General features: G+C 28.6%; 7 protein-coding genes across 18 annotated transcripts in view; 3 read left to right on the top strand and 4 right to left on the bottom strand.

Moving 5' to 3' along the window:
- The window catches only part of LOC122634684 (protein cornichon homolog 4), a 1998-nt gene extending 342 nt beyond the window's left edge, over positions 1-1656 (bottom strand). The window contains exons 1-4 of one of the 2 annotated variants that reach the window (XM_043823864.1): positions 1473-1656; positions 684-945; positions 323-391; positions 1-163 (exon numbers count right to left, since the gene is read on the bottom strand). The exon at positions 1-163 is cut by the window's left edge and continues 91 nt beyond it. In XM_043823864.1, coding sequence (XP_043679799.1) covers positions 1-163; positions 323-391; positions 684-764 — 313 coding nt within the window. In that variant the 5' untranslated portion in view covers positions 765-945; positions 1473-1656. Of the gene's footprint in view, positions 164-322; positions 392-683; positions 1090-1472 lie in introns of those variants that run through there. The other variant, XM_043823863.1, reaches the window with a different exon arrangement.
- An 888-nt stretch (positions 1657-2544) lies between these two features.
- LOC122634685 (40S ribosomal protein S24) lies at positions 2545-4612 on the top strand. Of its 3 annotated transcripts, none has more exons than XR_006328451.1 (5): positions 2545-2666; positions 3027-3089; positions 3161-3484; positions 3820-3899; positions 4474-4612. XR_006328451.1 is itself a non-coding variant. In XM_043823865.1 (4 exons), exons 1-4 carry the CDS (start codon positions 2664-2666, stop codon positions 4474-4476), a joined length of 393 nt encoding a protein of 130 aa, XP_043679800.1. In that variant the 5' UTR covers positions 2569-2663; the 3' UTR covers positions 4477-4612. The 3 variants fall into 3 exon arrangements, 1 of the variants encoding a protein (XP_043679800.1); XR_006328452.1 differs by having other exon boundaries at positions 3820-3907; XM_043823865.1 differs by lacking the exon at positions 3820-3899 and having other exon boundaries at positions 2569-2666.
- Positions 3701-6252, bottom strand: LOC122634683. Of its 2 annotated transcripts, none has more exons than XM_043823862.1 (3): positions 6135-6252; positions 5163-5360; positions 3701-5084 (listed from the first exon to the last, which is right to left on the bottom strand). In XM_043823862.1, the coding sequence occupies exons 1-3, from the start codon at positions 6163-6165 to the stop codon at positions 4711-4713; spliced, it is 603 nt and encodes a 200-aa protein (XP_043679797.1). In that variant the 5' UTR covers positions 6166-6252; the 3' UTR covers positions 3701-4710. The 2 variants fall into 2 exon arrangements, with proteins under 2 accessions (XP_043679797.1, XP_043679796.1); XM_043823861.1 differs by lacking the exon at positions 6135-6252 and adding an exon at positions 5610-5823.
- A 97-nt stretch (positions 6253-6349) lies between these two features.
- On the top strand, positions 6350-11604 carry LOC122634681 (zinc finger protein 624-like). 4 transcript variants are annotated; one of them, XM_043823859.1, is made up of 4 exons: positions 6350-6479; positions 7561-7640; positions 7762-7926; positions 8330-11604. In XM_043823859.1, exons 3-4 carry the CDS (start codon positions 7768-7770, stop codon positions 11108-11110), a joined length of 2940 nt encoding a protein of 979 aa, XP_043679794.1. In that variant the 5' UTR covers positions 6350-6479; positions 7561-7640; positions 7762-7767; the 3' UTR covers positions 11111-11604. The 4 variants fall into 4 exon arrangements, with proteins under 4 accessions (XP_043679794.1, XP_043679792.1, XP_043679791.1 ...); XM_043823857.1 differs by having other exon boundaries at positions 7757-7926; XM_043823856.1 differs by lacking the exon at positions 6350-6479 and having other exon boundaries at positions 7499-7640; positions 7757-7926.
- Positions 11605-13168: 1564 nt separating this feature from the next.
- On the bottom strand, positions 13169-14315 carry LOC122634535 (transmembrane protein 147). Its single transcript, XM_043823562.1, has 4 exons — positions 14174-14315; positions 13934-14072; positions 13587-13808; positions 13169-13504 (listed from the first exon to the last, which is right to left on the bottom strand). Exons 1-4 carry the CDS (start codon positions 14248-14250, stop codon positions 13253-13255), a joined length of 690 nt encoding a protein of 229 aa, XP_043679497.1. The 5' UTR covers positions 14251-14315; the 3' UTR covers positions 13169-13252.
- A 22-nt stretch (positions 14316-14337) lies between these two features.
- On the top strand, positions 14338-16274 carry LOC122634533 (pyrroline-5-carboxylate reductase 1, mitochondrial). Of its 4 annotated transcripts, none has more exons than XM_043823558.1 (8): positions 14338-14470; positions 14716-14807; positions 14906-15052; positions 15131-15384; positions 15444-15525; positions 15601-15737; positions 15795-16006; positions 16106-16274. In XM_043823558.1, the coding sequence occupies exons 3-8, from the start codon at positions 14962-14964 to the stop codon at positions 16176-16178; spliced, it is 849 nt and encodes a 282-aa protein (XP_043679493.1). In that variant the 5' UTR covers positions 14338-14470; positions 14716-14807; positions 14906-14961; the 3' UTR covers positions 16179-16274. The 4 variants fall into 4 exon arrangements, with proteins under 4 accessions (XP_043679493.1, XP_043679496.1, XP_043679494.1 ...); XM_043823559.1 differs by having other exon boundaries at positions 14452-14496; XM_043823560.1 differs by lacking the exon at positions 14338-14470 and adding an exon at positions 14496-14517.
- Positions 16275-16390: 116 nt separating this feature from the next.
- On the bottom strand, positions 16391-18644 carry LOC122634531 (pre-mRNA-splicing factor 18). 2 transcript variants are annotated; one of them, XM_043823556.1, is made up of 5 exons: positions 18482-18644; positions 17679-17849; positions 17324-17608; positions 16813-17241; positions 16391-16731 (listed from the first exon to the last, which is right to left on the bottom strand). In XM_043823556.1, the coding sequence occupies exons 2-5, from the start codon at positions 17757-17759 to the stop codon at positions 16495-16497; spliced, it is 1032 nt and encodes a 343-aa protein (XP_043679491.1). In that variant the 5' UTR covers positions 17760-17849; positions 18482-18644; the 3' UTR covers positions 16391-16494. The 2 variants fall into 2 exon arrangements, with proteins under 2 accessions (XP_043679491.1, XP_043679492.1); XM_043823557.1 differs by lacking the exon at positions 18482-18644 and having other exon boundaries at positions 17679-17941.
- Between the last annotated feature and the right edge of the window lie 1356 nt (positions 18645-20000).

The raw sequence follows: 20000 nt of genomic DNA, 5'->3' as shown, positions 1-20000 counted from the left end.
TTTCTGTAGGATCATATACACCCATATTTCCACTAGGGATACCAAAAAACTCATAGAACAACCAAAGAGTCATTGGCAAGTTCGTCAAAGTTAGTATTAATTGACCATGTATTAATAACAAAAATATCAAAAATGTATGCGATACTAACTTTGGAACGACCCACTATAAAATAGATAATAAACAATTAACAACTTTTTTTTACTAATTAAATAAATGTAATACAATTACAATTATAAGATCTTATAAATAAACAGGCTTTTACTTTCATATGATTAAAAACAATATGCACAATATAACGTGATAATATTCTTAAAAATTTACCGAATTCAATTTTGAACAACATTGCTGAGCATTTAAGTAGTCGCATTCCAGATCTGATAATGTTATAATCTATAAAAATGCGTCAAGAAAAATACAAAAAATCAAGCAAAAATGCTGGAAATGTAAGAGAAAAACGGTTATTAATTATAACTATAAAATAACGTCATAATTCGATAAAAAATAACAAGGTTAAAAATCAAATACGGCGCCGATACATGTTTGCCATATTGCAAAAATAATACGATGTATAAAAATCCCTAGTAAAAGCTTGAAAATACAATAATACGTATATTATTGAAATATCATGTATGTAGGTAAATGTAGCGAGCTGTATTCGTAACGTATAAGTAAAAAAGGATACAAAATAGACTAAAAGAAAGAGGACAGATCCAGTATTAATTAAAGCGATGGCAAATAATAATGGCTCTGATATCAAGCCCATAGCGAAGATAGATCAATTTTAAGTAATACACGCACTCATAAATATTTTCTTCTACTTTAGTATATCACTCAGCCTATTTTTTGCACAGTAAGTTTTCATAAAGCACGAGTCAGTAACCGCGACAGAAGTCGACACTAACATGTACGCCACTCTGTGTTGCATCATGGAATTTAAAAGTATACTGTCGATAACATTAATTCACATGTATGAATTCACACACCGTTAATTCACGTTCTATATGTTTCTTACAAAAAAAATGGCTTCATCAAAGAGATATAATTAAATATCGATTTTTACTAAATTAAATTAACCTATTTATCCTTTCATTACTTCGACAGATACTAGAATGTATCATCTAATATATAATCTTAGCATATAATCCTCTGACTCACACATCCGTCATCGTTCTCAGAAATTGAATCATTTTTATCAAGAATTGAATAAATTTACATATTGATACAAAATATTGTCTTAAATTAACAAACAATGAAATATTTCGAAGTTTCTATCACTAAACTATAAGTTCTTTACATTCTCATGATTATTCTTATACCCTTCTATTTTAACCTATGATATTTGAAAATTAGTTTTATATATAGAAGATTTATTTATTATATATTCTACAGATGAAATATTTTCTCTTTACTGTACAAATATAAATTAGTAAATTATAATTTATATATATATACAAACAAGTTTTCTACTTACCGACATGTAAAATTTAGTTCTGATACTGAATACTTTCTATCGTCGTTACCATAGACAAGGACTTTCTAAGAGTCCAAAAAGAATATATTGTCTTATGTAATATAAATCTAATAAAAGCTTTATTTGTTCCGTAAGACTGTTCATTATCCTTAAAAAATTATATCTAGACTCGTTATTAGCGTAAATATTGTTTTTCGCATTTTACGTGATATATAAGTTTTGTATAGTAGCGCCTCTGGAACTTTGCGGCAGAGAGAAGAAGCTCGTACCTGCAGTACTGATTTTCATATGCACAAATGGTGTATTTTGTATGCGTGAAGTAAACGATTGCTTTCTTATTCGTATATGTAGATTAATGCTCAAATTTTCTAATCTATTCTAAACTTATGTAAAATCGTAACACCAGGTAGATATAAAGTAATTTTCATTTAATATTTCAATAAACATAAATCTTAAATTCGGAGCCATTATCTTCATTTAATATTAACAAAACAGATTGTTATTTAACTAATTTTTTTGTAATCCGACAAATAAACATCGAATACAGTTTCTTATTATAATAGTGATACTAATTATTTTGTTTCAAAATTTCATTGCAATCGCGCGCGTAGCAATATAAAGTAATGTAGTGTGTAGTGTAGTGTAGTATGGTATAGTGCGATAGTATAGTATAGTAGCAGGTGGCAGCAAGTAATAACAGCTCGTATATGGTCAGACGTTTAAGTATCAAGCGAATCATTCGTATGAATATGCTTCTTTCTTTCGTACAGGTAGGATGGGGAGAACAAATTTTACATTTTCTATTCTACTTATGTTCGCCATCATATCCACATATTTCAAAGTTCAAGATATTCATCAGCGATTTATTTCCTACTGTTATTGGTATCTTTTATATATTCTGGGCAACCTTAATATATAATCACTTTTATTTTCTTTTATTGTCGTGGCTTAGTTCTTTCTACGTAATGTTCGATGAGCGTTAAGTTAGAAAATGCATCTGTCGCAGATTAACTTTTCTACTAGATGGGACTCTGAAATGTTCCTATAGTCCGACGATTCATACGCCGCCTATTGACTGTATTGTGAAACACGATATCCGTATGAAATCGTCGCCATATTGTAAAGCATTCTTCGACAACGCTGCCCTCTTTCTTCAATCTCCTTTCATAGGTTTCTCGATAATTGGATAAAATGGTATGTATTTTATATCCAAAAATTATGATTCAATCGTAATATAAAATAATTATACTATGATAGAATATGAAGCAATAGTATTCTCTTATTTAGATTTTATAAATATTATAACAAAAATGTTCTATATCGATAACGAAATTACTTTAACTGTAAAATAAGATCATCGGAGTGAACGTGTATAAACATCGACACGAAACACCGATTAAAGTGTTTTCTTATGTTATATGAGTAAAATTGTGTTGTTCTGATCCCTTTTTTTATTTATTAGGAAATATTATATCTTCAAAATTAGTTGATTTTATGTAAGTAACGTGTATAAACAACATAACCTACAAAAAGTGTTTTGATTTTCTATTACAGACGGAAGCCACAATCAGAACTCGGAAATTTATGACAAATCGGCTACTATGCCGAAAGCAAATGGTAAGCTTTACAATATCAATCAATAATTTATCATTTTTATAGTAATTATATGTTGTATCTGTATATTACAGGTTGTGGATGTACATCATCCTGGTCAACCATCTGTTCGTAAAACAGAAATACGAGAAAAATTAGCGAAAATGTATAAAGTGACACCTGATGTTGTATTCGTTTTTGGTTTCTTAACACACTTTGGTGGAGGCAAATCTACAGGATTCGCTCTCATTTATGATACCCTAGACTTCGCAAAGAAGTTTGAACCAAAATACAGGCTAGCAAGGCATGGTCTTTATGAAAAACAAAAACAAACAAGAAAGCAACGAAAAGAACGTAAAAACAGAATGAAGAAAGTTAGGGGTACTAAGAAAAGTAAAGTTGGTGCTGCTTCTAAGAAGGTAGGAAATACATTTACTTTTATATTTGAAACAAGCAAGGATAAAATAATTTTAAAAATTAATTTGCAAGGGGAAATTCTCAATTATTGCATGTATTTATCAATATTATATCATGGCAATGGGCTTAGCAAATATTTTTTTCCAAATTCAAGAACTAAAATTTCTAATGTTTTAAGTATCATTTCAGTATAAAAGATAAAATATATAACAGCAATATTCTTTGTCAAAGTTCTATTTATTTAAATTAATATCACAAATGGCAACAATTGTTTATATGGTCGTTTATTCTCTTTTATGCATGCTATGGTGGAATACGCTTTTTATTTACTTTCTAGGGGAGAAAGTAGACAAATGCTCATCATTTGCACTACAAACCTCAAGAAGGAATAGTCTCTTATTCTGACGCTTACATATGGTCAGCATGTAATTTCAAATTCTATTTTGTTTCATATGATTATGGTTTTAATTGGTATTTCATATTGTTTGAATTTATTTGAAAGATATCTTTTCAATCGCTTTCTTAAATAACTACAAATTTGCTATGAAAGTTTCAATACTTATAATACATAATTTGTAGATCACTAGATAATTTATTAGATAGCTAAACGTATGAAAAATATGTTTAAATCTAAAAAAAAATGTATATTTTAATTTTACTCATAACTAATAATTATTTTCTATGCTAACATATTTAGTAATCAACTTAGAAGTGTAATAGTAATATAAACTTACTTCTACAATACTATAAAAATCCCTTAATTAAAATAATTATGCTGACTTGAGTCTAACTTTGCTTGTCTTTTTCTTATATCGCATAAATTTATAATAATAATAAATAATTCTTTTCTTTGACTTATGGCTTGGCTTGGCTTGGCTTGATTTGGTTTAAACAAAGTGTGATTATAAACATAGTAACTCCTTTGCAATTTTAACCAGCTTCTCATAATATATCCGTGTGCTTAATTTTAATACAATCATTTATCTTGCAGTAAACCAACTACACATCAGGAAGGCCACAATGTCCATAACATCAGCATAAAAATTGTTATAATTAATTTGAACAACAATATTAAGATAATAATTATGATAAATTTTATGAAATAAAATAGTGTTCTTCTTGATGATAAACATCATCTTATGTAATTTTTTATATATGATTAATTATATAGAAAATAATAAGCAAGTAATAATTAACAGATGTATGTTATAGATTTACGATTATTTTATTAAGGGAATATAACTTCAACAGAAACTGAATTGCCTGTTGATTCAGTTTCATTGTCTTCCAGTAATATCACAGATGCTTCGGTAATACTACTTTCGATTGCATCACTTTCCATTGTGGTTTGCTCCGTCGAAAATGCAGTTTCCGTGGTTGGTGGGGACAACGTGGTTTTGAATATATTTTTATAATTATAATTTGACCAATCATCGCCAGATAATTGATACGTTGATTGATCAGGTACGAAGGAAGAAGACATATCCCAACCCGTTGAATCGTTATAAACAAATTCATTATCGATTATGTCTCCCATTCGAATGAAGTACCAACGACCAATACGGAATCCGATATCGTATTTCGGATCAAACGTTACTTTAGCTATAACATATAGAAAGTCTAAAATAATTATACCAAAAAAAAATGCCAGAAACTAAAGGAGAAGTTCTTGTGACTTACACAAATCTACAAAGAATCCACCAGAGTTACGAACGCGATCTTGTAGCTCAGCTTTGTCGAGATTCATTATTCCTCCATCTTCTGGATCATTAGATTCAGATTTCCTTCCTAACAGACGATCCCTTAGAGTTCGAAACCATTCTCGCATTCTTTCACCGAATTTAGCATGTGTTAAATCTCCTCGGAATCCAGTATTTTCTAAGAAAATACGTCATATGGTTTAGTATTACGAGAAGAGCAATTTTCATAGTTTCTACTATTACTATAATATGGTTATATGATGTTACAAATTCAAGTACATCTACCCTCAGCTAATTTATTTATTTGCGATGTTACTGTAGACGTTTATAGCGATTATTTTAAGATATGTAAGATCACAAAATTGATAGTGAAGTTGACTTCTTAAATTTATCAGTATGTTAATCCTAACTATAGATAATACAAAACCTTCATTATAAAGGCCAATCGAGGTAGAAATTTGGCACGTCAAGAGGAACACCAAAAGAATCGGTAACCACATGTTAACTCAACGCAAAAGACGTTATTATTAACAATAACTATTTTTTCCTTAGCTTTATATATACTGCAGGAAGTATAAGTCGTGCATGTTACGATTATCTCATTAGTGCTAGCAATTTTATCAATAATCAAAATAAATTCGAGTTACTCTTGCGAACGATTGACCTTGACCATTATGATATTGATATAATAGGATCTCTCAGATTGAGAACGCCAGATAGCGTTGTATTGTGCCAATGTTACATGATACATTTTATTAACGTATTGCATTATTAGCAGAATTATACTGGGATAACTTGATTTTCTTGTTATATTGCCTACAAATGAACTCGTCTAAAGTTGCATTGTTAGAACTACAGCATTTCTAGCGATCTTGGTTCACGTAGAAACGACAGAATTTCAGTCAGAATCTCGTATTAGACGTGACATCATGTTGCGGTACGAAGTATTTACTCTGGATTTTCATTGATCGGAGAATGCCCATGCTACCCAACGAACTCTCGAGCTCTTTTTAATCTCCCAAACAGCCCATTTCTATCTTGGCTGGGTAGAGAGACATGTCACGTGATGCAGTGACGGAAGAACATTTCTACAGACCCGTAGTAAGGTGCACGAACCGGCCAAGTATCTATCTGCTGTTATCTTGGCAAGACAATTATTAACGTTATTACACAACCTGTAGTGCCTAACACATTAGATTCGTTCAGTTAATTTTGTTGGAATTATGTATTGCCGAGGTTTAACAGAAATTGATAACTTGAATAATCTTTGAACAGTTGAAACATTTGTTGTTGTGTGGTAAGAATCTAGCTATAAAAGAAGAACGGTTAGCTTTTACGACATAATCAAGTATTTTTATTTAACATTGATCTCTGCTCGTCGATCCACATATCTTAATATATAATCGGAATATTTTTTCTGAATATTACATATCCTTGATACAACTCGATATTAAATTTCTCATATTTTACAAGGCCCATGTATACACGGTACACAAGTACAAAGTTGTATTCATGCAAATATATGAAAATTATGTAATCCCTCATATCACGTTGTCATATAATTCAATCGAATGTTATAGAAATTACTGACGGTCATACGGCGCATGCTGCTTTCGTCACGATAACGATCGGCATAGCGATGGAATTTGTTAAAAAGACATATAACGCTAGAAAAACATGAAAAACGTACGAAGATGGCTCATATAGATACAATTAACTAGTCGAATACTTGGGCCTAACGGAGATAACAGCAAAATAATAGTCACAGATATCTTGTTGATCTTAGAACGTGAAAATTCTACTGTTAATACAAGTGAGAAAAGATAACACGTTAGAATACTGTAACATTTCCACAGATATAATGTCATCGATCTGCGGTAAAGCCTTAGAAGCTACATATTTTGGCAATGTAGGTTTATGATCAATGCTATTGTAGCCTCCTGCGTTAAGGACTTTTCTTGAACAATTAAGAAAAATGTCTTAGGAACGTACGACTCAAGTAAACCGTTGTTGCATAGGAAGAATTTTTTTCGAAATCAAAACGAATAGGGGTTATAGAAGATATTAAACAAGAATAATTGTAGCGTTAACAGAAAAGAAGAATTCCGAATCGAATGAGCCGAACGAATAACTTGGGCCAGTCCTGTACCTACCCACACGCGTCTAAATGTTGTCGGGCTATACCCTTGTTAGAGAACAGTTACCTTCCTACCCAAGCGTATTTCGTACGAAAGGAGAATACGTTTATCGATTTAGAATTGATATTCGCTTGTAATGTTGGAATTATCGGACGCCGAAGCGCCTGCTCGTGCTAAAAAGTAAAAGGTTTCGGAGAAAAATAATAATCAAAGACGATAAATCGTGATCGTGATTTTTAGTAGGTAAAGCTTTGTGTAGCTGTGCTTGCCCGTAACGGACGAGGAAGAAACGCTAAGCGAAGTGGTCGTGGAGTGGGGAGGTAGGAACAATATGTCTACTGCCAACTCGAGCCGCTTGAGCTCGATTCCATTTAACTTGGATTTATTAAGAGTTTTTAACATTGAAATAATTCCTCGCTGATAAAGGTAATTAAAGCTTAGGTTACGATGTTTGGCGAAGGTGCAATGTGGGATGATTATGGAAACAATAACGAAGACAAGGGCAAGGAAGAACCGCCTGAAAGACTTGTAGTTGATGTGGATATACCACTACTTAAGATTGAGCCAATGTCCCCAACTAGGAGTAACTCTTACGAATCCCTACAGGTATATTACATATAGTTTTTTCTAAACACCCTAATATCCACGATATTTAGTTAAGGTGTTTCTTGCATTCAACGCGTTTTGTAGTTTCCATTGAATTAATCGTGAGAATCTTAGATCAATTAGACGTGTCAGTGTTATACCTCCGATGACCAACGTTGGGGGGACTCTTGTGTGCCTGATGTAACGGTGGAAAACTTTTCGTGCGATTCTTTAAACAATGATGTGTTTGTCACGATTAAATACGATCCGGGTGATTCATAGAAATTGATCGTGCGTTCTGACGATTTATGAATTAATTTGAAAAAAAAAAAAAAAAAAAAAAAAAAAAATTTTTTTTAACAGATTGGAGAATATCATTTATACATATTTTTCATATTAACACAATATATGAATTTTATTACAGAGTCCATCACAATTACCTATTGTTACCCCACTTAAGTTGAAGGATCCAATTATTCTTCTCGAAAAATGTGATAAAATATGGGAAACTCTTAAATTAATTAAAAATGTACAAAGTACAGGATCAGAAAATACGATTGATCATCCTATAGACCAAAAAGTAGATATGGCAAATTTGACTGTATCTTCTTCCGAAAAAGATCCTTCTTCCGAAAAAGATCCTTCTTCCGAAAAAGAAGCATCATATATTATATATCAACCAGTATTGGGTAATAATAACAGCGCACTACCAAATTTCAAATTCTCAGTTAAAAGCACCAAAAAATTATTTCATTGCAATGTATGCGGCAAAGAGTATAGTGAAAATCGATCCCTTAGATCCCATTCACAAAAAATACATGGAATATATATACCGCCTAAACGTAAATGCAATAAGTCTAAATACAAAGAAATCAGCAGTGAATGTATAAATTCTGATCTGCACAATTTACAAACTGCACAACTTACAAATAGCACAAAAACAAATGAAAATAATTTCCAAGCAGAGAAGAAAAATAATCTGTTAGATAAGGAGATTGTTCAAACAAGATATGGATATCGTGCGAAATGTCCTTTGTGTAAACGTACTATAACAGATTTGCATAGGCATTTAACTGAATATCATAAAATAGGGTGTCCAAATCTTGTTATGAAAGAGTTAGAAAGTAATGCACTAGTACCTACAAAGATTAGTCTTCAGGATTTAACAAAAGCAATGGTTAATACAATGTCATTATCTGAGGTTTCAGATAACGAGAATACAATGATATCAGAACAAATGACTCAAAGTAAGATCAAACTGAATGAGAATGAGAATGAAATATCAAATGTTGAAAATGCCTCAGAGAATTTACATACAGGAGAAGTTTCAAAATTCAAATGTGAAATATGCTTTGGAGTATATGCCAGTTATAATAGTTTTTATAAACATAGTCGTATTCATAGGAGACGAGGAGAAACTAAAAATAACTTCAATGCTTTCAAATGCCGTTACTTAAATTCTCCATTAAATGCTAAACGTACTGAATTACTACTGTCTACTTCTGATTCACAAAACCAAGAAAAAATTAAAAGAATTTCATTGGATTCTATTGAAGGTGTAAATTCACAAGATCCTGAATACAATGGTTACAACAATAATAGTAAAACAAGAGCAAGTAAAAAATATCTTGATAGATCATGTACATGTGGAAGATCATTTCGTGAGTACCATACTTTAGTATTACACAAAAATAGTTGTAAGTTCAAAGATACTAGTGAAACGGAGTCCTTTATGGAAGACAATCCTGATCGAGATTCTGGAAGTGGTATTAATATTAAAATAAAGAAGAAAAACGATTCTTATGAAATAGTTAACAGAGATAGTAGTGATGAAAATAAATCTAAGGATTCTGGCCACCCTTATGATTGTGATACACCATCAGATATTTCAGATTTTATTTTTGAAGATTGTAATGAAGCATGTCAAGAAAATCGTTCCCTGAACGTACATGAATCCTCTAAATATAGTAAAGATCATAGTATATTGAAAATAAAAACAATTGATGAAAATATTGATGTTGATATAGAGGAAGATTCACGGAATATTTCACTTAATAAAAGCGAAGAAAACAACCAAATTAATAAGAACAAGCAGATTAAAAAGGTACAGGAACAAAAAGGAAATGTTGAGGTAGTGCCTACATATTTGTGTGAGACAATTATGACAGAACAATCAGAAATGACAAATGATTCAAATATTTTAAAAACAAAACAAAAGTCAATCAATGCAGAAAATAGTAGAGATGTTGTCAAATCTAAGGAAGAAAAATCGACTGAAACTAGAAAAGCTTCAGATCCTTTAAAAAGAAAAAAGGAAAATGTGATTAAAATTGATAATCAAAAGTTATTATCAAATACATCAATGTATGTAAACACAATCTGTCCCTGTGGGGAATCATTTCAAACTTTAAGAAGTTGCAATGCGCATATAACAAAATGTCATCCATTATTTCTCAGATGTGGTTATTGTGTAGAAAAATTTAATAGCATTGGCGAATACAATAATCACAGGTGTAATGTGAAGCAAGGGAAAAAGTTTAGTGAATTACACACAGATATGTCTTGTCCTTTTTGTCATGCTGTTGTAAGAAACAAAAATGAATTTGATAAACACATTAAATATCAACATTTTGATCCAGAATTACCTTATCAATGTCATGAATGCACACGAAAATTTCCTAGTAGTACAGGGTGTCAATTACACTTTCAAAGGGTACATGGCAAATGTATATGTAATGTATGTGGTACAAAATTAACTTCTGCAGCAAAATTTAGACACGAAGGATATCATTATGGTCTTGGCTTCCCATGTCACATATGTAAGAAGACTCATTCAAATCGAAAACATTTATTAAATCATTACGAAAATATACATGGAGAAATTGATAAGTTAATAACATGCAGTGTTTGCTTACAACCAGTAAAGAAAAAGTCATATAGCTGGCATATTTATTCTCACAAAACTGTAACAGCATGTAAACTGTGTAAAAAGGTCTATTGTGATGCAAGAACTTTAGAACATCATATTATATCATCTCACAAAGGTAAATATCCCTGGATTAAATGTAATTTTTGTACCAGGAAATTTTGCAATAAAAAATTACTAGACACCCATATAAGAAAAGAAAAATGTAATCGTTATCTTCTTCAAGTTCAAAAGAAATTAAAAAAAAGTTCAAAAGATCGTACTTTACCGCACAGTTAGTGTTTTAAGACTATGTATTTTTACAATCTTAAAGCAATTTTGTTTTCTTTATAAGAATAAAATAAAATTAGAGTACATATAACTTTATTGCATTTGGTAAATTGCTATGATAAAAATGATTCATACTTTGATTTAGACTTAATATAATATAACTCATTATTCAACAATTTTTAATATAAATAATTAGTATCATTGCCCTGGTTAAACATAATATTGACTGTTTTTATTTGACTTAGATAAATAGAATATTGTGATATTTGTAATATATATTTATAAATGCTCTTGCTATATAAACATAATATGTAGATAATAATTATAGCTTTTGAAAAATTCAATATACAAATTTAAAATATAATCAATATCATTATACTAAAATAATGAATACTATTCATTTACACATTTTAAGTCTAATTCTTCCATGTTAGAAATATTGTAAATATTCCTGCTACAAAAATAAATAGTTGTTTAGATAGCACAAATGTTGATTATTTTTTTTTTTTTTTTTTTTTTTTTTTTTTTTTTTTTTTTTTTTTTTTTTTTTTTTTTTTTTTTTTTTTTATTGCAATTTACTATCTTCCAAGATAGTAAATTGCAGTTGACATTAATAATTTAATGACTTAATAAATATAATATGTACCATTTATCAGAAGATCTATAAACATACAAATACATATACTTAAAATGAAATATAACAAAAATATATTTTTTAAATAATATCATTCATAAACAGAATGTTGATGTACCCGTAAGAAAACATACATTTCTCTCAATATACACCAAAGGGCAATGACTAATAAATATAATAAAATGTTATGACACATTTCCATTCCAAATATTATATGAAGAATTTCATTTGTTTTTATTGTTAATTAAAACTAAGAATTTAATAAGACCAAATTAAAGACTAATTGTAACTAAACATATACATATACATGTATAGGGTAGACTACATAAAGTGTTACAAATTGTTTACAATGGAATCATTACAGGACTTGAATATTATTTAACACTCATAACTACATAAATTACTTATTTATTTAATGGAAAATAACTTTAAGTCCATACCTATAATTTGCTAAAAACAATTTGTGAAACTTTATATATATCTCTCTTTATGTACATATATGTGTACATAGCATATATGCTTATTTTTATAACAGATTATTAATTGACTATGCAACTTGGATGCACAGATAATTCTTGATTTTAACAATTTCTTTAGAAATCGAAAATAAATATAATAATTAGTAATTAATATAGAAAGTGTAATAGGACTTCATTGATCAAATTTTTATTTTAATTAAAATTATTTCTACTTTCCTTATTTTTGTTTATTATTACAAAGTAGAACTTTAAAATAAAAAATTGTTTATATTCTCCAAATTGTTTAATAATTCTTTTGCAAATTATTTGGATCAAAATAAAATGCAATTATACATTATAAAGAATGTTGCATATGTAAAATGTATTTTTTCAATTGTATCCATAAAAATGTAATTGAATTTAATAATTGCATGAAACATACAACATTGTTATAATTCACAAAAGCATATTTATGTTTGAATTTTTATGTCAAGTAAATAAATTTTCAGCTTTGCATTTATATCTTTTGACAAAGTTTTACATTATATTTAGGCTCATAAAAAACTCTTATTTATATAATAAAATAGATATATTCTATGATGTCTTATTAAAAAGAGTAAATAATATTTTTTTCTTATGAGAATTCATTTAAGATAAAAATATTAATTTGGCTTATATATATATATATATATATATATATATATAAAAGGATACACGAGAATGCATGTAATGAAATTATATATAAATGAATTAATAAATATATCATTTTTCATGATACCTGTAATATGCATTTTTCAAATTAATCTTAATAATAATTAAGGGAATACTTATATAAAAGGTAATTAAGATAATTTATATAATGTTATACCATTGGTAAAATATCATTGTATAATATATTAAAGTTTATAATAATATATAATAATAGAATATATGTACATAAACATATGATATTTCAATAAGAAATTGATGAAATGATAATTTGTAAAAATGTTTTAATGTGAAACTCTTTAAATTAAATAACATTAAATGATATAATATACTTAAGAAGTTCATTTGATTTTAGAAAATTCCAATTGAATAAGCTAATCCAGCATAAATGTGTAAAGTTATCACTCCCATAATTAAGGTTGTAAGTGCTTTTATAACCAGTGTTGACCAAGCACCAGCTAATAAAAGGGATGTTAAACAATCTAGAACAAGTGGCCTATACACTGTTAATAAAAGCATACAAATAACAATAGGAACTAAACTACGTTTTAAATCATGTCTTGACCACAGCCATACAAGTGTAGCAGTGGTTATATGTTGTACCTAGAAAAGAGATATATATAATGTATACTTAAAAAAAATTATTATTATTATCTTTATTACAGTAGACAGCTTAATCTCTTACCAAATTAATATTAGACTCTAAACTTTTTTGTATATATTTCCAATCAAATTCTGCACCACGTGCACCAACCCATAACAATAGAAATCTTGTGAGAAGAACTTCTGCACCTGCCCAACCTATTCCTGCAGTTAATACTTTAGCATGACCTTTACCAGGAATGCCATTAAGTACTAGGAGGATTCCTACTAAATCTGCTAAATCTATAGAAGACTTTAAAAATTCCTATAAGTAAAATATATGGTATGTATAATATATAATTTGCAAATTTTTTCAGTAATAATGTTACAATACACGAAATTATAGATATTATGATTTATTAATAATGACTTAATAATTTTGATACATACACCAAATAAATCAAAACCTTCCTCTCCAACACTATCTGCTGTAGGAAAGAAAGTAGCAAGTGCTAACATTTTTACTAATTGTGTAAAGATATAAATACCTCCAGCTTGAATACATTTCCAAAATGCGCCATATTCCGATCTATAAATAATACATTGTATTAAAAATATTTTCATTTATAATATTTCATACAACAAAATTATGTATATATATATATATACACATTATATATGTATACTTACAAACCAGAGTATTTATAGGTCATATAATATGGAACATATACCAATGCTAAACAATTTCCAAAATGATATAGGGTCATCTTTTTGTAATAAGTTTTTCCTAATTTATTTATGTATCATATAATAATCGAACACGATTCTTTCAACAAATCATGATTATAAGTTAACCTAATCGAAAGATAACGTTTCTCCAACTTTATTTTTGCCAGGATTACCACTACACGTCTTTAAGAGATTCAAGGTCATCATACCAACATCTGTCACATAAATTTTATAAATCAAGTACCTGGAGGCTGTCATGTAAGATCTATTGCCATTCTTATTTGGTATATGAATAAAAATTTTCAGTAAATATTTATTTAATATTTGAGATGCTATTTGTTTTCTAGCTCATTTTCATTTAAATACGCACCAATCAGTGATCAGACAGACTACAATGTGGAAAAAAACTTCACAAAATCATTAGAACAATTAGAATCATTAAAATCATAAAAATTTATTGTTATTCGAATGTTATTCGTGGACTTTTTCAAATTTTTTTATAGGCACAAAATTTTAATCTAAAGTATCACGGATTGTCACTTTGAAATTAAGTTTTTCAGAGACAAATAACGTTTATATATCAAGATTTATGAAGGTGAAAATTAAATTAGATCATATATATATATATATATGTTACATTATAAATCGAAAAAACCTATATATATATTTGTTTAATAATTTTCTAATTAATAGTAAAATTGGATAAAAGAAAAGAGTTCATTGAAACATCAAATATAATATTATTAACTATGGATCAAAATAATTTTAAATCTCTTAAACTTGGATTTATTGGAGGTGGTAATATGGCAACTGCTATTGGAGCAGGTCTTATACGTAAAGGTGATATAAACAAACAAATAAATATAGAAATAATATATCTTAATAATTCATTATTAAATGAAAACTTTTTTTATATAGGTATCCTTGATCCTAAAAATGTTTGGGTGTCTGGACGCACTGAAAGAACACTTACTTTCTGGAAGGAACTTGGTGCTCAAGCGACATTTAAAAATGGAGAAGTTGTAGAACAAAGTGATGTTATATTCTTATCAGTTAAACCACATATGCTTGATGATGCACTTGATGGAGTTGTAAAAACACTTAAAGAAAAAATCAATAATAAATTATATGTGTCTATACTTGTGGGAATTTCATTAGATACTTTGACAGAAGTAAGTTGCTTGTATTTAATTTTTTATTCATACTTTGAATTTGATTAAAATTTTTCCAGAAACTTGCTGTCATTGATTCAAACCCTAGAGTGATTAGATCTATTCCAAATACACCTATAATGATCGGAGAAGGTATCACAGGTATGTCCTTTTTAAGAAATACCTTATTTATAAAGATTTTCACCATAATATATTGATGTATTTAACAAATTTTAGTTTACTGTACTAAAAACACACATCAAGAGGATATAATATTAATAGATAGATTATTTTCATTCATTGGAATTAGTCAGAATGTTCCTGAATCTCTCATGAATGCGATTAGTGGTTTGTCAGGTTCTGGCCCTGCTTATGTAAGTGTGAAAAAATGTATTATCATTAACAATTGATTCATAAGATTACATTTTCAGGCATATCTCATTATAGAAGCTTTAGCAGATGGTGGTGTGAAAATGGGAGTACCTAGACCAATGGCAACAAAATTTGCTGCTCAAGTACTTATAGGAGCTGGTAAAATGGTATTAGAAACAGAACGACATCCAGGTCAGTTAAAAGATGAAGTTTGTTCAGCTGGTGGAACTACTATCACTGGAGTTCATGCTATGGAACGTGGTCAAGTTAGGTACATTATTAAATGTATAAGTATTTATATATATATATATATACATATATTAAAATTCTATAATAATTGAAATACACATTCGTTCTATATTATTTTCAGAGGATCCATGATGAATGCTGTTGAAGCTGCTGTTAATAAAGCTAATGAAATGAGTAGAATATTTAAAGCTTAATTCATTAGCAAATCTTCTAATTTATTTTAATAATAGCTTATCACATAAATATAATTAAATAGTAGCTGTAAAATTAAAATAATCATAAATATATAATCTTTATTTAATCATATAAATAAAAAATATAATATAAGTAAGGTAGAAAGTAAATAATGTTCAGAGTTTTCTCATAGAATAACAAGTTTGTTCATCATAGAATAATTTTGATTTCATTTTGCTTACAATATTAATAAAGTTTACATATTTATTAAGATTGTATACATCATAATTATTCTTCGTGTCATAATAAAAGGAAAATGATTTTATAATAAAATACCTATGTTTTTGCATATTCCACACAACGTGAAGGATCTGTAGGATAGTATTCTTGGCATTTAGTCATTAACCTCTTTACTGCTTGAATATATTTTCTTTGTTTTTCATCATTCATTACATGTGCTACATTTTTTGAAAAGATCTTTTCTCTGCCAGTACGTGCGTGTATACCAACCATAGTTACACCAATAGGCCAAGGAGAATTTCCAATTGCCATTTGTAAGTATGCATCACTAGCCTAAAATATGAAAATTTCTTAACAAACTCTTTAATGCATATGTAACCTAGTCAAAAAATATTATTTATACATTATACATACCAGAATATAATTACGTTCAAGTAAATGTTTCACAATTTCAGTTAAACTATCAGTTATGTCTTCAGGAAGCGATTTATTTTTTAGTTTTCTAAGAAGGGGTTTTAAATATTCTCTTGTTTGAGCATAAGTTGCACTTGCCATTTTACCTTGTGTACTCATTTTTTCTTCAGATGTTCTACTATTTAATTGATTACCCCATACTTGTACTAGGAATTGGATAAATTGGATAATAACATTTATATCAAAGTCCCTGTCACCTTTATTTAATTTATCAGACATTTTTTGTATATCTTCGTAAGTGGTACCTTCTTCAGGTACATTAACATCTCCTTTTACATTACGATCTTGTGATTTTGTGGATGTCAAAATTTCATTTAAATATGCTTGATCTACTTGTTCCATTGCCTCTTGAAAATCATTTCTAAAGCCCTTTACATAAATAATATAATATTTTTTACATTTTAGACTTGTAACAATAACAAATAACTTTCTTGACATAATATTTTATTACCTTATTAACTTCTGCTTCAAATATCTCATGTTTTCTTAATCTTTTAAATGCTTCTTTTTCTGATTCTCCAAATAACAATATAGGTTCTCCTCGTTCTCTTAATCTTCGTATTACTTCTGGCCTAGGTAACGTTGATTGTTCTAAACTATTATCTTTTACCGATTCTTGCTGTTCTTGACTCACATCAGATTTAACAATATCGACACTAGTATCGTTGGTCTCATAATTTTCAGTTTTATATTGAGACTCCAATTCTCCTCGTCTGAAGTATTTTTTATTTTGTTGCTAAATAAAAACCAATATTCGTAAACAAAAGAGCTTTTAAATGGAGAAGTAAAGAAAATATTATACTCACTAAGACATTACTTTCTTCTAATTGTTTCCGCTTTTTTAATATTTCTGCTTTCAAAATATTAAGACCACCTCCAATTGACATTTCTGAATTTTTTCTTTTCTTTTTCTTTTGTGACCATAACAAACTTGTCAGTGTTAAGATTATTCATCACCTTTCACTCGAAGCGTGTGACTTTAGCGACACATACGAACAAAATATGAATTACAAACGCGAACGGAACACTGTGTCGCTATACTCAGTCTATAAGCTTATAGGTTATACTTCAGTCGCACATAATAACGATTGGATTAGTGCAGCGCAGAACGCATTTATTTTACGATACGAATACATAAAAGATGATAAATATAATTCGTACGAAAATAAGCGAAATCACAAAAAAATAACAATGGTGGAAAGTTTATAACGTGGAATGAACTAATATATCGTTCATAGAAATTAAATATATTCAATCTATTTATTTATGTAAATATTATATAAAAGAAGAAGAGAAAAAGAAAAAGAAAACCGAGAAGAAGAATTCTTTACTACTTTAGCGAGAGAAAATAATTTCAAAATGCATTAAAATATTTCAAATTTCAAATAATTACGATTAACGCGTTTTGAAGCAAAACTATCCTGATTTAATAAATATTTCAACAAATAAGAAATCATTCACGAGTAAATCTCCAAAGAAATTTACTCGTGATCACTCAATGCTCTTCTAATTAATTACTAATTAATACACAACCAATCGAATCGTGCCGATTCGAACCTTTTGTCCTCGACGTGATAAAATGATCGGAGGAATTAAAAAATTCACTTACTACTTAAGAAGTTCTGCGATGGCTCTAAAACACTCGTCCACGATTTACGTCGAAATTGAGGGTGGACGATTCGTAGTTGGTTGAAAATGAGATAGGTCGACATCGAAGTTGGTTGAGATCCTCTTCAGTGATGCACTGATTTTAATTCGCGGTAGTTATTTATTAACGGATCACTCAATTTATCTCGCGCAACTTTATCCTTTATAAATACAATCTGTGTGACTTTTAAAAGAACAAAAAACTTTACGAACAAACACTGACTCTAAGGACTGCATTGCACGCAATCGATAAAAAATTATTTATTGTTTAAATCGCGAAACGCGAACGAACAAACGCTCCATTATTTCATTGCTACGCGTACGATTGCAATGAAGTTTTGAAATATAAAAATACGAACGAAATAGTTGGTTCACTGTTATAATAATCACTGTTATAATAAGAAACTATATAAATTACTTTAAGTCTTTGTTATTACTTTGTAGGAAAAGTATCCTGCGAGAATTTCTATATTCACTCGTCGGTGTATAAAGTCAAACTAATTGTAATAACTGCTAAAGTCAATTAAAGGATTGTTTCTCTTGACGTCACGCATTGCCACGCATGTCAAAATTAAGTTTAAAATAAAATAAATCTTATAAAATATTAAGGAAATATGTGATACAGGACTGCTTTATTGCTTTATTTTTATTTTTATTTATTTATTTATTTATTTATTTTTTTTTTATTATTGGAAAAGATACTTAAGAGACTTTTCGATGTTCACTCGTCGGAGTATAAAGGATAACTGAATCATCAAAGATAATTTTATGCCCGTACAAATTGATATTGCACAAGGCCAATAACAAATTTTAATATATGCAACGAGATTGAAATTTTTAATTAACATTATTTTAAGTTTCTCCCGCGATATGATTTTTGTAATATTAAACGAATGTACTATTGTTTAAATATTAATTTACGGTACTCCGAGTACATTAAAGATTGTTTAAATTATTGGAAAATTATTAAAAGTATTAATTTATAACATTTCGCGTTTGAAAAAATAATGTTTCGATGTTTATTTGTCAAAGTACAAAAGTAAACTAATTCGATAATAGTCAAAATTAATCCTAAATCCTACGTAAAATAAATATGCATATATTACACAAGGCCAATGGTCACGAGATCAAAGTTTTAAGTATTGAAATATTAAATTAAAATTATTCTTCTAAATGATTTTTATTAAGATTTTTGTTTCTAAAAAATAAAATATAACAAAAACTAAATATTTTTTTTAAATTTATTGGTATCTCAAAAACTAAAATCCGTTGCTGTGATTGGCTGAAGATATATTAACTTATTTTTAACATAGAATCATCATTGAAAAACTTATTCAAATACCTGAATGAATTACTGTAGCTTTTTTGTGTGAATATTGCAAAACGCGCTTTCTTGCATTTGCAATGGATCAAAAAATTTGATCATCGGTTTACGCATACGAACAAAAAAACAATCGTTTACTTCGCGGAAATAAAACGTA

The sequence above is a fragment of the Vespula pensylvanica genome, chromosome 15 (assembly GCF_014466175.1).
Source record: "Vespula pensylvanica isolate Volc-1 chromosome 15, ASM1446617v1, whole genome shotgun sequence".
Taxonomy (NCBI): Eukaryota; Metazoa; Arthropoda; class Insecta; order Hymenoptera; family Vespidae; genus Vespula; species Vespula pensylvanica.
Note: the sequence above shows the minus strand (reverse complement) of the source record. Positions and strands in the feature narration are given on the sequence as shown.

Bases quoted from the DNA above. Each gene is read 5' to 3' on its own strand.
- LOC122634683 (XM_043823861.1), bottom strand. From the start codon at position 5,682: ATGTGGTTACCGATTCTTTTGGTGTTCCTCTTGACGTGCCAAATTTCT. The intron at 5,361-5,609 runs GTTTTGTATTAT...GTATTTTCTTAG, and splicing joins GATTGGCCTTTATAATGAAG to AAAATACTGGATTCCGAGGA. The intron at 5,085-5,162 runs GTAAGTCACAAG...TATATGTTATAG, and splicing joins TGGATTCTTTGTAGATTTGT to CTAAAGTAACGTTTGATCCG.
- LOC122634535 (XM_043823562.1), bottom strand. From the start codon at position 14,250: ATGACCCTATATCATTTTGGAAATTGTTTAGCATTGGTATATGTTCCA. The intron at 14,073-14,173 runs GTAAGTATACAT...TATTATTTATAG, and splicing joins ACCTATAAATACTCTGGTTT to ATCGGAATATGGCGCATTTT. The intron at 13,809-13,933 runs GTATGTATCAAA...TTTTACTTATAG, and splicing joins AAGGTTTTGATTTATTTGGT to GAATTTTTAAAGTCTTCTAT.
- LOC122634681 (XM_043823859.1), top strand. From the start codon at position 7,768: ATGTTTGGCGAAGGTGCAATGTGGGATGATTATGGAAACAATAACGAA. The intron at 7,927-8,329 runs GTATATTACATA...ATTTTATTACAG, and splicing joins ACTCTTACGAATCCCTACAG to AGTCCATCACAATTACCTAT.
- LOC122634531 (XM_043823556.1), bottom strand. From the start codon at position 17,759: ATGTCAATTGGAGGTGGTCTTAATATTTTGAAAGCAGAAATATTAAAA. The intron at 17,242-17,323 runs GTAATAAAATAT...ATTTATGTAAAG, and splicing joins TTGAAGCAGAAGTTAATAAG to GGCTTTAGAAATGATTTTCA. The intron at 16,732-16,812 runs GTATGTATAATG...TTCATATTTTAG, and splicing joins TTGAACGTAATTATATTCTG to GCTAGTGATGCATACTTACA.
- LOC122634685 (XM_043823865.1), top strand. The intron at 3,090-3,160 runs GTAAGCTTTACA...TGTATATTACAG, and splicing joins TACTATGCCGAAAGCAAATG to GTTGTGGATGTACATCATCC.
- LOC122634533 (XM_043823558.1), top strand. From the start codon at position 14,962: ATGGATCAAAATAATTTTAAATCTCTTAAACTTGGATTTATTGGAGGT. The intron at 15,738-15,794 runs GTAAGTGTGAAA...TTACATTTTCAG, and splicing joins CAGGTTCTGGCCCTGCTTAT to GCATATCTCATTATAGAAGC. The intron at 16,007-16,105 runs GTACATTATTAA...TATTATTTTCAG, and splicing joins ATGGAACGTGGTCAAGTTAG to AGGATCCATGATGAATGCTG.